Source organism: Nothobranchius furzeri, chromosome 3, assembly GCF_043380555.1.
Source record: "Nothobranchius furzeri strain GRZ-AD chromosome 3, NfurGRZ-RIMD1, whole genome shotgun sequence".
Taxonomy (NCBI): domain Eukaryota; kingdom Metazoa; phylum Chordata; class Actinopteri; order Cyprinodontiformes; family Nothobranchiidae; genus Nothobranchius; species Nothobranchius furzeri.
The window spans coordinates 43,637,606-43,656,181 of record NC_091743.1 but is presented as its reverse complement, the minus strand read 5'-3'; the positions used below and the strand labels follow the sequence as shown (position 1 = coordinate 43,656,181).

The window sequence follows — 18,576 nt, the reverse complement described above, 5'->3', positions numbered from 1 at the left end:
AAAATCTCCTTTTGTCACATCGCAATTTAATTGCATATGCAATTAATCGTTCAGCCCTAGCTAGGATTTGAAAATCCTCACACTGTGATGTCATTCTGTGAATTTGCATTCAAGGCCTTGCCCATCTTGGCTGATGTCTGCCCACAGGAAGGCTTTTTAAAACATGTTTGGCGGCGAGAAGAGAGAACAGAGAGTGTGTTGGTGATAGTAACTTTGCACCATGACTGACAATGTTCTGTTAGCCAATCAGAAGCAAAGTGGTTCCATATCATTAATATTAATGAGCAATCCTGTTGTTTTCAGCCCACTTTTGCACCAGCAAACTTCTGCATCTCAGAAAAGGAGAATCATAGCTTTTGAAAAAATTACTCATTGATTTACACTAGAGAACACTGCAAATATATTGAATAAACAAGTAAACCACACATTTAAGGGTGGACATGAAAGTTCCTGATATGTTGTAAAAAATTTATAAAATATTTGTGTCCTATTTGACTCACTGATGCTCAATCTGTTATTGTGTTTGTGTTAACTTTAACTTTACCCCTGAAGTTCAGCTGGACAGCTTTCAGCTCCATCTTGGAATTACCTGAGGATGATATTACACTCCGCTACATCTAAACAAATGTTGCATCATATGTTTTACGGAACAGTACATTAAAACAGATTCAAAAACTCAGTGCTGTGTTTTACGTGTCAGTAGTCCCTAGTTAAGGTTTTTCAAGTCACCTATTTGGCTAAATGCATAAATCAGGGATGTGTATTGGTGAAATTTTGGCGATACGATACGTATCATGATACGGGGGAGGTGGGGGGGATACGATATATCACAATATATTGCGATATATTCAGTCAGATGTTATTAGAGATTTTTTAGACTGAATTTATTGTAGGAGTATTCAATAAACATTCCAAACTGATACTTAGCATGTTTAACATGATTCACAATAGAGGGATTTACATTTCAGTGGTAGAAACAAAACCCATTGCACACTGCTACCAACTAGCGGCTGGCATTTAAATAAGGAGCCTAAGTCACTTCCGGCTCATGGGTCCCCGGAAGAACAAAAAAATGTATGCAAGTCAATGGGGATAAAAACACTATTTTCTAATTCCGCTTGTTTTAGGCCATGGATTTCACATATGATGTCCGTGAATTTTAAAGACGCATTTTGATACCAAGAACGTAAGTATTTCCAAACAGGAGGGAACAATATTTTAGGTTTTGTGTGAAAATAAGTCAGAGACTACAAATGCACTTCACGAAAGTGACGTCATCGAACCAGACACGGAGTTAACTGAGGGAAAATGGCTGTAAGTTCAGCGAACTTCCCCCAGGAGGAAAGAACCACCGTAAATCTGGTCATTTGGTAAGAAGCAGCTACGCTAGGGGAGAGGAGATTATGTGGTGACGTCACATAAGCGATGTTCCAATTTCTAGTTTGTAGTCATGCTAATTACGAACTTTTACAAGCTAATAAATCTCAAAGTACGTGACAGGCGTGGTCAAAACACCCATCATGACTGTTCATTTAAATTGCAGTACAACATAGGTGCAATCCAGGGCGTAAGGCAAAGCGGGTTAAAAACAGCATTTTTAGCCTCGTTGACTTGCATTCATTTGTTTGTTCCTCCGGGGACCCACGATGCAGAAGTGACTTAGGCTCCCTATTGTACCAAAAGAAAAGAAAATACACAAATGTTTGCACGTAAATTCTTCAAAAAATTAGATACACAGCTTTTTAATACTGAAATAATATCGCAAGAAAAAAAATCACAGTATATTGATGTATCAATACTTTCTTAAATCTCTAGCAGAAATAGTTTTTTTATTATAGATCATACTACTCATATTTTCTCAAGCAGAATGCAGGTACACTGGGAATCATTTGCAATTTGTGTCCTAAAATTGATTAAAATGCTGCTTAAGAATTCCTCTTGATGGCCTGTAGCCCTTTACCAAGCCCTCCCCGTGCTTAGCCAGCTCAACACTCAGAAATGTGTCGGGTGAAGAAAAGCCAGCATCCTCTCTCTCTCTCTCTCTCTCTCTCTCTCTCTCTCTCTCTCTCTCTCTCTCTCTCTCTCTCTCTCTCTCTTTCTTTCTCTCTCTTTCTTTCTCTCTCTTTCTTTCTCTCTCTCTCTCTCTCTCTCTCTCTCTCTCTCTCTCTCTCTCTCTCTCTCTCTCTCTCTCTCTCTCTCTCTCTCTCTCTCTCTCTCTCTCTCTTCTCTCTCTCTCTCTCTCTCTCTCTCTCTCTCTCTCTTCGGTTTGTTGTCCTATGTAAATAAATCCACCAGTGGACCTCTTACTCAGAGGCAACATGACATGAAAACCTCTGGGAAACTTGCAGAGTCAGCCCTTAATCTGTTTTTTTTTAAGCAGGACTTAGAGGCAACATCATTTCAGCTGCCAGTCTAGTATGCTGCAACACACACAGGGTCTAAATATAAAGGCATGTACAGTGCCCTAACAGCCGTAAAGGCTAGAAACACCATCATGTGCATGTCAGACTATGGGGGGAATGTGCACGCCTGCACAATGTCATGGCACCATTACTGACACATGCTTCCAGATTATGGTGATAACAGATATTACTGTCAACAAGACGACAGTTGGGCATCGAGATGAGGCGGCAGGCCGGTTCTATGCTCCCAGGTTGCACCACATCTTCAACAAGCTTACAGAAAAGTAGACTTTAAAGGTGCTTTCATGGCATTAATGAGAACTATGAGTAACTGGGCAGCTTTGTTTTGTTTCCACACCTGCTAACACTCTTACACAGGTTTAATCCCCTAAAACAAAAGGAATCCTTTTCAATGACTTAACCTGTTTTATGGTGATTATAATAAAACCTCAGTCCAGACAATACATGTTAAACAAGATAAAGAGGGTTGTGGGAGTTTTATCAGAGAACAAAGCCAAGGGTTTTAAATAAAAGGACGAGAGCAGACAGGAAAAGTAGGATGAAACTTTAGCCCTCTGCTCACTGGTCAGTTGGCATGTTGAGCCTTCCCCTCAGCATGTGTCACACTTTCCAAGCCTGTCCTCCATCAAGCTGCCTTCACTTTGTGAAGCTGTTTGCACTTTGAGTGTAAATATAGCGTCACTGCCATGCGGAACAAAAAAGGAACATATTGATTTACAAAGTTCTGACATATGTGATCAAGCAACGGGAACTCTGTCACCCTATCATCAAGAGCGTTTAGGTTTGATAATCATGTTCAGTGGATTTAGAAACCGTTGAAAGATCATCGCGTGGTCAGGTTATCACAGTAAAATGACCATACCACTCAAAAGCTACAGTGAGGTTTTGATGGCATCCTAAATGTGAGGAGATAAGATGGGCTGGACACATGGGAGGCGACATCGCCTCTCCTCCATTCATTTTCAATGAGACATGCGCGACAAAGCGATAATCGCGGGTCTCCCTCCTACTAAGCGAAACGCAAAAAACTTGTGTGTGAAATTTTGCGCTCGTGCACGTGTCGTGCACAGGCGACCCAGCGATGCGATCCCAGAAAGTTGAAACATTTTCAACTTTTCATCGCTGTCGCTCGGACGAGGACCAATCAACGGAGGTTTCATTCACTGACCAATGAGCGGACAGGATGCTCCGTACATCTCCGAGCAAACATGGAGGAGAAGTTGATTATTATTGTGTTTTATATAGTAAAATCAGAAGTAAGATTTCACATAACTCTAGCAGCACCTTGTGAAACATCATATCTACCGCTTTATTGAACTCTGAACCACTTAAATAACCTTAATTCCCTCCAACCTGACACAGCCAAATAAAACAACGGAAGTTTCGATTTCGCCATGGAACAGAACGCGTAGACGGCTCTGCCGCTGCTGCGGGTCGCCTCCCGTGTGTCAGGTAATGAAAGCGACAGCGACGAATTTCGCTGATCACGGTCGTTTGTCGCCTCCCGCGTGTCGAGCCCCTAAGAGAGAGGGCCTGTGGTGGTTAAAGCTTCCAGTGAAGGCCAAATATGTAGTTAAGTGTTGAGTAAAGTTTTATAAAGTTAAGCTCTCCTATCATGCAGCTTGAGGGAAAGAAGTTGATGTAACAAAGGAAACAAGGTGTTTTCTTTTATTATCTCGGAAGCTTCAGCTGTACCAAACTAAGACTTCCTTTAAAACCCCTTCATAATAAGAGCCTAGAGCAAATATGATGCATGCTTAACCCTCAGGTTCAAAATAAGTTTTGATAAAAAGACAAACAACTAAGTCCTTCAGGGGTACTTATGAGTTAAAAAATGCTCATGCGGAGTAACCAGGTAGGTAGGTTTTAACGTTGCTAATCTGCAACGCCTGCCTCCAGAGGGTTAAAGTAACACAATTCTGATACAGGTACTTAAAACAACACACAACCTCCTCTCATACAAATACAACACAGTGAATGATTCAATGCATGTGACAATCATTAGCTAGTTGACTACAGCAGATGTCGAACTCCTTTTTAAAGTTTTCCCACAGGGAATGAGGGATTAACTATGTGAATGAGTGATGAATTTAGTAGAAAAACATTTAAATATGGTACAGAAACACTATTGAAACTCGTTTCTACTCCCTTCTGCAGCAGTGGTTGTGGGAATCTGCCGCTCCAGCCTACCGCAGAAGGCCGAGCGAACCAGGCACACAGCTTCTCCCGTCTCCTGAACGTGAACGGCTGCTAGAAGCAGCCAGCCAGCCAGCTGTTCTCCTCTCCAGGGACAGCCGAGCTACGTGGTTGTAGTCGTGCTGGTCGCCTGTGAAGCTCTCTGAGGGAGACCACAGAAACACTGCAGCTGATTGAGTTGATGCATGCTTCCCTTTTGAGGCACTCAACTGCAATTTTCCAGCTAAAAGTGCCCAAAAACCTCCATTAGCTTTGGATTAGCTCTAGGTTTGCTCAGGTGGTTCGTAGCTACCTCCGATGTTTTTTAAATGATTTCTGTATTATTTCTAATCTTTTTAGTTTTTGTTCTTGTCAAGCATCTTGTGATTTTTTAATCTTGAGAGGCGCTATATTAAAAAAAATCTTCCCCTTCTTCTTCAAGCTCTATGTAGCTCTGCGTAGCTTCGGGTTAGCTCGTAGCTACACCAGTTCAGAATTTATAGGGCTCACCTTCTCCCACCCTCACAACCCCACTCTCAGCTCCACCTCTTTCCCAATTATTAGACTGGCCATGTTACACGGCCAAGATGGCGGTAATCAGAGCTGCTCTTTGGGTTCAGAAAGGCCCCACAGATAGCGATAGGTGGGGTTTAGCCAGTATTTCTGCAGCCATAGTTCGAGTCTAGAATATTGAACCTTTTTACAAAACTCAACCTGTCTGAGATTTTGAGTGTAGCGTTTCCATTAGCTGTAAGCCACAGTCATCCCAGTCAGGGGCGGATTTAGGACTGAAGAAGATCCGGGGCTTAACACACATACACACACGCGCGCGCGCGCACGCACACACACACACACACACACACACACACACACACACACGTGACACGCACTAGTCAACATCATATATTTGTCTTGTGTCACATAATTTTTAATCTGAAGCTACATATTAAGCATTTTCAGGGCAGAGTATTGTTCCTGTTAGTGTTTAGTGTGAGAAGATAGTAAATATTCCCTTTCTTTCTCCAACAACTTTACCTGATAGTAAGCTAACTTTAGGCAAATCAGCAGCACAACAAATATTTTCTAATAAGACTCACAAACCTGAGTCAACACCAGTCTCATCAAAGCTGGCGTTCTGTCGTTGTACTTTTGGTCTAAAAAACGTCCTTATGTCCATCTTCACTCATGCGTTTCAGGCAGAGACTGTAGAAGAAGCCGGCTGCTGAAGGGCTTCTTCTTCAGTGGTGGAGGCTCAGGCAGGCTGTATACAAACTACTGCCAGCTGCTCCCTCTCTGTTGGACTTTGGTACTGCATGTTACTTCCGCGATTTAGATCCGGGGCTTTTCATAAAACATCCGGGGCTTCAGCCCAAGTAGCCGGGCCTAACCCCGCCCATGATCCCAGGTATAACAAATAAAGGCTGAAATATCTGAATTTATGTAGTGAGTCTGTCTCACGTGTTAGTTTCACCTTTGAAGTAGAACTGCTGACATAAACAAACTTTTGCTCCATATTCTAATTTTTCCAGTTTCACCTGTTTAATTATTTCAGGTTGTAAAAGCACCTTTTGTACATTTGCAACACAATTTAAAAACAGGGAAAACTTAAAAAGTGATAAACCTCAGTCATGAAACACGATTGATGAGTTAATCATGGCACAAAGCATTTTATTGGTTTTAATGGAATGCCCATCATAGTGAAAGTTTGACGACTTCTTATTGAGATCTCTGTCATAATTCACCGTAGCTCAAATTCAAACGTGCATTTTATTCAGCAGAATCCTATGAAAAAGAATAAAAAGTGGGACTCAAACCAGCCTGAAAGTATAAATAACCTAAACATCTAAGCCGAGGACGGGTGGAAGAAGCTGTCTAGATTCTGAGGCTGCCTAACCTTCTGCCTGATGGAAGGAGGGTGAAAGGATCATCTGTTTCTGAACACTGTCAGCCGCAGCAGTCCAGGCTGTGCCTGGTTCAGAGCAGATCTAAAGCTGAGTGGAAAGTGTGACAGCAGCGGTGAAATAAGCCAGGGAAAGAGATCAGAGCTTTTGTTTTTGCTTTGTTTTATTGCCCTTCCTGGCTCACTGAAGATGTTGAGCGTCAAGTTCTGCTACAGGAAACTCCAGTCAGATATTCCACAGGCTCCGGTCATCTTGATCTCCCTCACAGTCTCTCTGACTGGTTATTAAAAAAAAAAAACATTAAAATCTTCCATCTGGCAAAGGATGCCTAAGCTGTGGGCTGTTGGAGTCTCACAAACATACTGAAGTAGGTTTGGTCAAACTTGGCATGTAATATTCCTTCTAACTGATATGAACTGATATGTCACAACAAATCTGCTCTTGTGCTGCATCCTGCACTGCTGTTTACTGAGCCAGATGAAAGCAGCAGAGGAGATAGAGAAGAACTTAATCAAGGTCTTCAGCTTTCCAACGAGCTTGCTGATCCATCAGAGCTCATTACGGTCGGCCCTTTCCATTCTGTCAGTGATTTTCAGAAGACGTCTCTTCGTGTGAGCTAACGTCTTGGCTGCAGCGTGACGTCGATTGTCAATCACCGTTGAGCTACTGACAGATAAAGCAGCAGCAGAAACAGAGCAGTTAAATAAGTACAAACGTAAATGCTGGACAGGATTCTAAATCAAGCCCAGATAACACGAGTGGGTGGACTTCATCCTTTTACCAATACTGTAAACAACGGGTCTTATTCTGAAATAAAAATAAAGATTTGTAAAGTTTTAACATCAGTGATGTCTGAAAATACCAAAAACAACAAATAGATTAAGAGATAAAGATATAATAGAAAATGTTACACCAGGTGAACTGAAGACAAACGTTTCAAAACAGCCGTGTTTTTACTTTTATTATAGATTTTACATCTCAGTACGGTTTGATGTAGTTTGGTTCCAACGCTAGCTTCTACATGCAGACAGAACCCTGTTTGGGTTATTACAATCCAGAAAAGGACTGAAAACATTTGTGATTAAAAAGGCCAAACAGACCCTTCCACTGAGGAGTTCCTGGAAACAGCAATAAAAGTTCCAGCTGTTGACATAAATTTGGATGCACTAAAAGAGTGTAAATATAGACTAATATGTGCGTTTTAGTGTTAATCTGACTCGATTCACCTGCTCACACCAACAGGGGAGAGAAAGAGAGACACACAGGAGGACAAACACTTTCTGACACAACACCGGTCTCAATCAGCCATCTTGGTATTGATGCACTGCTTCTCCAGTCATGACTCCGGTAGAACTTCCTGTCTCTGTTGTGTGCTCCTCATAAGCAGTCCTGGTGCTTCACGGCCTCACTCTAGTGTTCCACCTTCTATGTTCTTCTGCATTATTAATTATCATTAATAATTTATATTACCATTGCTCTCTCCTAGGAGACTAAACAACAGCCTTCCCCGTCGAGAGACAAGACGGGTGAGTCGATGAATGCTAATTTTCACTGTGACGTAGATCTATCAGGCTTTTCTAATCCAAGCGTTTCCCTGTCTATTTTTGGAAAACAAGAAACAGGGAGCATTTTTACGTTCAGCCTACACGTTAAACTCAGAGTAAACGGTCATGTTTAAAAAACAACAACAGAAAAACAGTTTCTTGGTGAACTTGGTCTGATTACAAACTTTAGAAGTGGGTTTGTTTTGGACGATTCTGAATAATTAGTATCACATGCTGTACAATTAACAGAATTATTATTTTCTGACTAGCATGAAAGTTATGATTCTGCAAAAGTGTTTTCCACAGATTACATCTGTAATTGTTAGTGTTAATTAGTGCATTGCACTGGTGAGTTTACAGAGATGGAACATGTTTTCATGTCTGCTTGTCGGTGGTGTGCTTACAGACTGATCACTGATTAGTGCAGACACATCCTGACCAGCAGCCAGGGTTTAACTGCATCTCTATCAGCGAGTGTGGGATTCTCCTGTTTGGTTTAAAGTGAAACAGCTTGATGAGGAAGAACAGAGACTTTTGCAGCTTAATGGTCCACCTGTCTCATTTATAACTATAACTACATGTACGTTAACAGCAAATCTTAAAACACGGGACATCTTATATATTTAACAAGGAAGGCATCATTTCTGTCTCAAAAACAAGATGATTCATTACTTTAAGGAATATGTGGCAACTTTATTTAGTTCTGACCCCAGCTCGACTACCCATAGGTCCTTGGTTCCTTTAAAGGGACTTTACGGAGTTTTGAATTTTTATGCTCGCGATTGCCCCCTCAGGCCAAAAGCGTAACGGCAGCTTCAATAGGAGGCTCGGGCACGAGGCGCGCATGCTGTACGTGCACACTCCTTAACGAAAATAACAGCTGAGACGAAGCTCTGTGACCTCACAGAGCTCTGAGAGCTGACAGCCCCTTGTGTGTGTGTGTGTGTGTGTGTGCATGCGTGCGTGTGTGTGGTGTGTGTGTGTGTGTGTGTGTGTGTGTGTGTGTGTGTGTGTGTGGTGTGTGTGTGTGTGTGTGTGTGTGTGTGGCCCGGAGGACAGGAGAACGTGCAGCTAATTAATTAAATAATTTGGTTCTGTATCTTTCTCTTCAGCACAGCCGACAAAGGTTTAAGATGGGTCAGTCCTCCTGCATGCGCAGATCATTCCCTTCCCTTGCTTGAAAAATTTTTCCAAAATGAAAGTTGAACCCACATCTTTTTTATCTGTGAATTCAATGCCGTTTGGCGAGTCTCAAATAAAAATTTGGGCATCTTACTGTAAAAAAATATACCATTAATGTAAAAAAGAAACACTAAATGAACTATGTTCACATCTAGAATTGAACCCAGGTCTTCTGCACGAAAGCCTGAAATCTTACAAGGCAAGCTAAACCGCCAGTGGCGTCGTCTGTATCTGTAACATTTATATGCTTGATCACAGCTGGAACAACGTTCAAAGAACGGTTCTGAGGGCGATGCCTGAGCGTGAACGCGCATGAAGCAGCCTGCTCGACCCGAGCAGCTCTCTTTTTCTGTGATTTTACAGAAAAACAGGCAATCACAGTAAAAATGCCAGGGCTCATTTTACAGGACCAGGGCATTGCAGGAGAATGTATGAAGAAGACATTTATTATTTCTATACATGTTTTAGCTGTCAGACTTCCATATAGTCCCTTTAACACTTTAAAGGGCACTCACTGAAGTAGTGTAATTTTTAAAATTCAACCCCAGGGTGTTATTGTAGTATATAACCAGCATGTATTTCTGTTGTTACAATTTTCAAAAATTATTATTTTCATGCAGAAAATCTGACAAAAGGAAGTGATCAAATATGGACGGTGGCCCTGTTCTGGTAAGAGTCAATGCAATCTTCCTCCAGTTCATCATCATCACTGATGGCTAGGCTGGCTGGCGCAGTAACTGTCCTCCAGCATTTTCCAGAGAAATCTTTTTCAGCAAAATAAATTCAATATCATAATTGTTATTGTTACTTTTACCACGAATATTAAGATTAGGTCTAAAAAACAACTGATTTTACCTAAAAATATTCATCATTTCTCTTACTTGTTCAGGGTGTATGTTCAAATATGGCAGATTTGACTTTCATGCTATGATTTCACAAACTTCACAGAGTTTAACATTTGCAACACACATATCCTTATTTAGCACAACTAGTCAACCTTGTGATGTGAGAGTTTCATAAACCTAGCATTGTTAGCTTTAGAGATCTGACCGTAAACACCAGAGGAGACTGAGCAGTTTTCTGGCTCTGGAGACACAACGATATTTGGCGCCTTATAGCCCCGCACTGATTGGTGGAATGGCACCATGGTGCAAACTGTGACTAGCTTGTTCTGATGACTGGTTGGGTGAAATCCCGTAATTTTAAGAGTTTGTGAAAAGGCACACCAACATCATTTATGATGTGAGTGGAAGTGTCTAAATATAGACGTTGGCCCTATAAAGAGAAACCCAAGGTCATTCAAAGAGACCTGCAGCGAGTGCAATTTCATTTGCTCAGAACCTGAATAATCCCTTTAATATTTAGCTGTTTATCAACCAACCACCGGAGAAATAAATCTAAGATATTCCGTCTGATATAACCGCCTCTCGGTCCACACCTTAATCCCCTCCTGACACAGAACATTATCTAGTGAGAAAACACATTCATCACTGATAAGATCACAACACGAGAGATCAGGGATCTGACGAACTACAATGTCAAAACAAATCAGCTGTAGACTCCTCCAGCTCGTACTGGATGCACTCCATTGAGTGTGCTCAGTTCTGTGCTACTGTTAATGCTACGGCTAATGAGCAGATCTTCTAAGGAGCATTGCAACAACTCATCCTTCCTGCCTGGACGTGTCAACGTATCCCACGATGGATGAATACCAAGACTCCCAGCAGATCTATCCTACTATTTCCTCTTGAGGCTCTTTTTTCTTATTGCGGTTTGATTTTGTGGTTTGTTCTGAGATTCACACACTGCCCAGTTACTGCTTGACTCGGTCCACTGATGGTTTTCTAAGAGGGAAAAAAGGTTTGTAAAGGCCTATCATCACCATCATCATCATCATCATCATCATCACACCAACACCTTTCTCCCCATCATTTATGTCTGCTTACGCTGAAGGTGTGTCTGAAGTTCCTCTTGGTGTTAAAAAAACAACTACAAATGTTGCATTTCTGTGATTTTTTTAGAAAATTCACATTTAACTGCAACATTTTTGTGTAGCACTGCTTAATGACCAAATGAGAGCATCAAGTCAACCATTACATGAAAAGAAAAAAAGAAGGGGAGTGTCTGTCATTAAAGAACAAGCAAAGGTGGAAAACTTAAGGACAGCCTTGTTAATGCTTCCCGAACAGCCTCAGCTCATAGAAACAGAGTTTATGTCATACAGCACTAAAGAGCGAAGGGCAAGACCAAAGTGGTTTCCTGCTGCTATAAAAAGGCTTCCAAAAGTTCACTGTGATCCTGGCAGGAAATTCTAATTAGGGTTGTCACGGTAACCGGTGTAGCGGTAAACCCCGGTAAAAAAGTTGACAATAATAATAACCGTCTTGTTTTTTAAAAACTATATTATCTCGGTGGGTTTACCGTGGCTGTGGTGTAGACGCGGTGACCCTTACCAGCCACCGTATCATCTGCTGAAGTTGCCGGCGGCACATGCGCACTTTGTTGTTTACAACCAAAACTTTCTTGCAGCTAAAGCTGAAATAATGGCCAAAGGAGGAGACGGCAGCGCTCAGGGGGACATTTTTTATCCCTCAAAGAAGACAAAGTGGGAAGTACGGGCATTTTTTGGACACTTGAAGAATGCCGAGGGACAGTTGATAGAAGACAGCTATCCTGTTTGCAGCATGTGCAGAAAAAGTGTCTGTGAAAGGCAGCAACGCTTCAAATCTCATGACACATCTGCGTGACCATCACCCACAACTCTACAGTCAACGCAAGGCAAGCTAACGTTAGCGTTTTAGCTAAAATGCGTGATCCAAGGATTTGGGTTGAGGGAGAATGCAACGAGTCGCTATATAAAGCAGCCGCAGCGCCGCTACCTGCATATAAACCGTGTCGCGGACACCGCCATGTTGAAGTGACGCTATGCATTACGGGGCTCCCAGGGGCAGATAAGAGTTGGTCTCTCTCCGAGAATAATTATGAATTTAACAATTATTACTGCCTGATTACATTTTCCCACATCTGCAAAGCTCACTGGAAGGACACAAACCGAGGACGATATTTTCCTGATATAGGGTTTATTACTCAAGTAAGTGTAAAAAAGTATCTGATTAGAAGGCTACTTGAGTACTGAGTATCATCTGATCTAATATTTTTAAAATGATGACATCAAACAGAGAAAAAATAAGAAGTTATGGGCAAATATTGGTATTTTAAAGACTAAAGGGGAAAAGTGTAAACAAATAAACAAAATAATTACAAAATAACACATTTTAGGCAAAATTTAGACAAAAACTGAGGACAATATTTTAGGTTAAATTTTCACACCGTGACAACCCTAATTCTAATTACACTTTACAAAAAGGTCCCTGTATTAACGTTACTTAGCACGTTATTAATTCTTAATACACTAAAAAATTAGGTATTAACAACTGCTTTGTCATAACAGTAGGTATGACATTACTAAGCAGACCCACCTTTCCCAGCCCATCATACTAACCTTAAGGACAATTAAGGAGTTAACAATACCGGGAACATTATTAAAAGGATACTTTATTATTACTTAATAATGCACTAAGTGGCATCTATAAATGGACCCTCATTGTAAAGCGTTACTGAGAGTCTTGTTATTTTTGCACAAATAACAGTTTCATGCTAAGCTAGCTGGAGTGTGAAGGGCCTCACACACTAGAAATAGCTAAGTTAACCGATTCAACCCCAGCTCCGTGCAGCTCTAAGCAACATGCATGTATATATACCTCAGAGTTCAGCACAGTGAAAGGTTTGCAGATGTCAAAGTTGAATTTGCCTGAACCAAAAATATGTTCTGTTATAGTCTAAGACTGAACTCAGGATTTAACCACAACCTGCTGCTTAAAGGTTATGGAAAACAGCATTCACATAACAAAATGTCTTTCAGGCTGTCAGTGGTCCAAGACTACAGGTGAAACGGGATAAAGGACCCTCTAAAGCACACATGTCAAAGTCAAGGCCCGCGGGCCGAATCCGGCCCACAAATGAATTATCTATGGCCCTCGGGATGATATTTGATTAGTATTAGAACCAGGCCCCCACAATGCAGGTGAAAAATTGGGCCCAACCCGGAAGTACCAAAAATTGCAGTTCCACCCTCGTCCACTGGGGGCCGGTGTCAGAAGCGAGCAAATCCTCATTGACTCCCATGTTAAAAATACCAATTTCACAGTAGAAATGATTTTATTTTATATAGATTTATTCTATATTTTTTTCATTTTACTTTTTGAAGCAGCAATTGGTAGGATAATAGAGCAGCACAATATTGCATTTTCAGTTTATAATGCATGCAGTTTCATTTATGCATTTATCTTGATATGAGGAACATATTTAGTTTTTGAAGGAAAATTGCTTTTTTGCTGTTTGCCTGTTGAAAATGTTTTCTTTTTAACTTACTGACAGAGCCATAAGAAAATATTACTTTATTCATTTAATGTACAGGACATGTGATTTTTCTTTGAAGGCAGTTTGTTCTTGTCTGTGTGCCTGCTGAATTTTTTTTTCCCGATTATTGATTTAATCATTAAATAATACACTGTGTTAGGTCTTGGTTCAATAGGCTATGTGCAATCATTTCAATATGTTTTAATAAACATTGAACCAGTCAAGCCCTCGGCCTATAGCCAATTTGTTTTTTTGGCCCTCTGTGTATTTGACTTTGACATCCCTGCTCTAAAGGCTCAGGATTTTCACCATATTCTAACTCTCTGAGATGTTGAATGTGGGGTTTTCATCGGCTGTAAGCCCTATTCATCACAATTATAACAAATAAAGGCTTGACATATCTGGCTTTGTGTGTAATGAGTCTGTCTCATGTATTAGTCTCACCTTTTAAGTTGAATTACTGACATAAATGAACTTCTGCACCATGTAGTGGAATGAACTTGGACACTACATATTAATTATGACCAATAAGATGTGATGATTCCATAGAAATATGAAATATCAACCTGATTGATCTTTGAATGTTTAATCAGAAGATTCTAGGGTTCTTTGCTTCTTCAGGGACCATAAACACACTTCGTATTTATTCAGACAGAGTCAGTATACAGTTTATAAAATTAATTTAATTCTTTTTCCTAAACTAATAATTATACATGACACTATATGAATAATGAGATGTGATGTAGTGGGTGTGAGGTGCTGTGATGGAAGCTAGATGTTTTAGCAAAACCTTTCTTTGCATCTGAGAGAATTTGTGAAGTCTGGGTTGTAAAATAATTTAGATGTTTGTTTGATGAGCTAACAATTGTTTATGAAGTCATCTGAAGCAATCTGTTGAGTCTATAGTACCCTTTGTGTAGAGACCCCCAGCAGATCCAGACTGTCAGAAGTTGGGGCGGACATCGACCTCAAGGTACCCGGAGCCTGTAGATTAGCTCCGATACGACCAGTCCGGTCTCGAGATATCTCCAGGTCACAGCAGTAGGCTGGAATGCTCGTTTGCATCCAAGGTTGATGTTTGGCTCTTTAAAGAGCCGTTTGGGCTGTGTCAGCTTGCAGCGTGCCAAGAGGCTTTTAACTGGATGTCAAAAGAGATGGTTTCAAAAATGCGCGTTCCCAAATTGGCCGTTTCGAGAATCAGCTAGAAACTGAATTAATCGGGAAGTAATTCTTGTTTTATTAAACCACAATGTTGAACAACTTTGGCAAGTTTGGCAAATCAGAGTTTGACACGTTTTGAGGGCTTTACCAAAAATTCCTCAGCCTTCTTCAGATGCAAAGGTGTTTATTAACACTTTGTGAATGAGAATGTTTTAAAACACTTATGTGATGTAAATATTAACATTAATAAGTATCTTATTGTAATGTGTATGAGTGTAAATATTGATTAACTTGTTAAATCAAACACATACTGATCTGGTGTGGATACCATCTGAAATGGATCATTGTAAGAGCAACATTCATTCAAGCACAGATCATTCAAACGTTTGATTTAAACATCTTGTTCATTCAACACATCTGATGATTTACTTATAATTGTAAAGTCACATAGGAACTTCGAGTAGGTTCACTTTATTCAGAGTGAGGAACGCAGCAGCCAGGCTCCTGCATCAGACCATGGGTGAGAAAGTTATGTCTTCTTTTATGTAAACAAGAAGTGAGCAGAACTTTCTGGATTTGGAGGCCAGACAGATAGTGGGTTTATGTCTGCAGACGAAAGGTTGTCTTGTGGTCAATTAGATGGTGAAAACTGGACTCTCTGGTACTTTACAACCATATTCTAATTTTCACTTGTACTGCTAGTCAGTGAACTATAGACCAAATTCTTGCTTTGCAAAGTTTGGTCTAGGAACGCTCCATTGGAACCTCTGCAGCCCCTAGCAGCGTTCTGCCTGGCCAATCACAGCTCTCTGCAGGAGTTTCAAACTGATAGAGTGCTGTGATTGGTCCACAATGGTGGCTCTATCTGCTTTTTGGGCCAATCAGGGCCCTCTATTTGTCTTGTGGGGCAGCAGTAGCTCAGGAGGTAAAGCAGGTTGCCTCATGATTGAAAGGTCATGGGGTTGATTCCAGGTCCCGCCAGGGGTAATCTGCTTCTGTGTCCTTGGGCAAGGCACTTCACCTGACTTGCCTGTGTTGGTGGTGGTCAGAGGGGCTGATGGTGCAAAATGGCAGCCTCGCCTCTGTCAGACCGCCCCAGGGCGGCTGTGGCTACATGGTAGCTTGCCATCACCGGCAGTGTGTGAATGTAAGAGTGCATGAAAATGGAAAGTGCTTTGGGTGTCTTGAAAAGTGCTATATAAATCCAATCCAATCCATTATTATTATTATTATTATTATTATTATTATTATTACTAATAATAATATTGTGGGTGGGATGATGCGATGCAGGCGAACAATATGGCGACAGCTCTTTTGAAATGGCTTATATCAATTTTGGACTATTTGGACTTGGGCTTCATTAGAATCAGGAGCAGGAAGATGTATTTAAGTCCATTTAGAAAAAAAGATGTATTTTCACCGTCAACAACAGCGGATCGCCTCGTTTTAGCATGCAGAGATCGTTTGTAAGACAAAGGTAGAACCCGCCCCGTGATCCAGAATCGCCAATGGAGCATTGCCAGACTAAATGATATACTTATTTAGTCTGGCTTGCCAGGGTAGGCCTACTACTGCTGCAACCCTAAAACATCTCTGACCTCCAAAATTCAAAGAGATTTATATAAACTATTTAGAAGTCAATGGTTATTTTTAACACAAATATAAACATATTCCTGCAGAACTTCAACAACGATTTAAGTTGGTGTGATATCCGCGCATCCAGACATTCACAGAATAACCGTCTCACGTGGATTAATGTTCTGGTGAAACGTGAAGTGTGAGATATTGATGCAGCTGTAGGCTGACAGTCATACTTTATAATACAAACTATCTCCAGGTAAGCCACTTCTCTAAACAGAGAGTGTTCAAGAGCAGCTCAGGTGTGATTATTAACAGTTCTACACAGAAACACGTTTCAAAATGACCATTAAAGATGTAGTATTTCTGCATTCATTCCACTAATGTGCTCCGACTTTATTATAAAAGCATCACGGAGTTTAGGGGAGTTGTGAAGGGCCTTTCCACATGCAACACCCACCAACCCTCAGCAGCTCCAGGAACCCTGGAAGCAGCGTGCCGTGAGGAGCTTTTCTAACCAGAACCCGACGGTGGTTGTGTACAGAGCCGCAGTAAATATTTGGCCCTCCCCCCTTTTGGCTGCCAGCTGGCCAGAGGCACAGCTGGCATCCATGTCAGAAAGCAGACAGACAGCAAAGGCCTCTGAGTGGGGTTCTCTCCTTCCACCAGAGATGGAGATAAACTGAAACATGGAGGTCCCATAAAAGTGACAGAGTCCCACGTACACCTGCTGAATGATCATTTAGGTGTCGTGAAATATTGGCAAGAGACGAAAGTTACTTTTTGTAACTTTTCCTGCAGCCTGAGACGATTTCATCTGAAATGAGAGCTAAAGGTGGGACTTCTGTCCAGGCAGGACCCTTACCTTGCAGGAGAAAGCCACCGTCTGCGTGAGGGAGTCGATCCTCTCGCTGTATTCGGTGAATTTCTTCTGGTACTTGAGCGCTGTCATCTGCAGCTCGCTGTGCACCGCGGACAGCTGCGCCAGCAGCGACTTCTCCCGCTGGTTGGCTTTGATCGCCTCCTTCTTGAACTCCCTGTCCAGGATGAGGAGTTTGCACTGCAGCGCGCCGTTGTGCGCCTTCAGGGCTCTCACGCAGCAGTGGCTGTTGAGTTTCTGCTCCCGGTGAGTGAGAACCATCCCGCAGCCGCTCTCGCAAATCCCCACCGCCCTGAAGTCGCACGCCTCCCGCATGTGCGCGTCCACGTCCCGCAGGCTCAGCACCTCGTCGCATCCTTTATTCCTGCACTTGGCCGGGGAGAAGTCGCACATTTCGGCGTGCTCGGCCAGATGCTGGAGCTTCACCACCGCATCGCAGCCCCGCGCGTGGTTGTCGCATTTGATCTCCAGCTTCAGAATGAGGTTCTTCAGAGGCAAGACGTGGTTCAGCTCTTTGGTGGAGATACGCTGACATTTGACAGGGCAGCTGCTCTGCTGCACGACCCAGGGCAGCACGCAGCCGGAGCAGAAGACGTGTCCGCACGGAGTCGTCAGCGGGTCCTCCAGTACTTTATTACACAGGTTGCATTTGAAGTCCGGGTCCACGGTGCCCTTGAAGCGGTCCAACTCGAATCCCATGGTGTTCTGAAATCCCAAGTGAAATTTCTGGATCCCCCACCCCCGCAGGTCGGAGCGGTTCAGCTGGTCATTGGTGGAGCTCTCCAGCCCGACTACAACCTCTCCTCTCACGCTCAACTCTACTGATTGAGCCAGACTTCTCGGTGCCTTCAGGGTGCCTCGAAAAAAAGTTTGGAAGAAGTTGTAAAAGTTTGTGAGCGTGGTAAAAAAAAGAGAGAGCCGTACAGAATCACACTTGTTGCGTCTCCGAAAATAAAATAAAAAGTTTAAGTCTAGAGGTCTGTTGCTTTGAAAACTACTTTTAACATATCTAAACACGTTATGAAGCAAAGCGTGAAGGTAAAGCTGTTTTTACTCGAAGCCTCATAAACGAAATCTTTTTCACTCGTGATCCTGAAAGTTTAGTTCAGAACAACACTTCAGATTCAGACCCGCTAACTTTCCCTGTGAAGTTAAGTAGGAAACGTCAAACTTCTGACAGTCAGTGAACGCAACTCGTGTATGGAAGAAAGCGTGGAAAAACTTTTTACCGTAAATCCTCCATTGAACGCGCAGACAAGCCTTTGACAATGACTCAATAAAACATTCAAATGTCCAATTTCCATAAAGAAATC

The 18,576-nt window shown here is 41.9% G+C and overlaps 1 protein-coding gene across 4 annotated transcripts in view; it reads right to left on the bottom strand.

The window, feature by feature from the left end:
• Positions 1–18,092, bottom strand: part of pdzrn3b (PDZ domain containing RING finger 3b) — a 188,603-nt gene extending 170,511 nt beyond the window's left edge. For 3 of the 4 annotated variants that reach the window (XM_054748449.2, XM_054748444.2, XM_054748451.2), the window contains exon 1: positions 17,249–18,080. In XM_054748449.2, the coding sequence (XP_054604424.2) occupies positions 17,249–17,962 (714 nt within the window). In that variant the 5' untranslated portion in view covers positions 17,963–18,080. Of the gene's footprint in view, positions 1–17,248 lie in introns of all 4 variants that reach the window. The other variant, XM_015959940.3, reaches the window with a different exon arrangement.
• Positions 18,093–18,576: the final 484 nt, after the last annotated feature.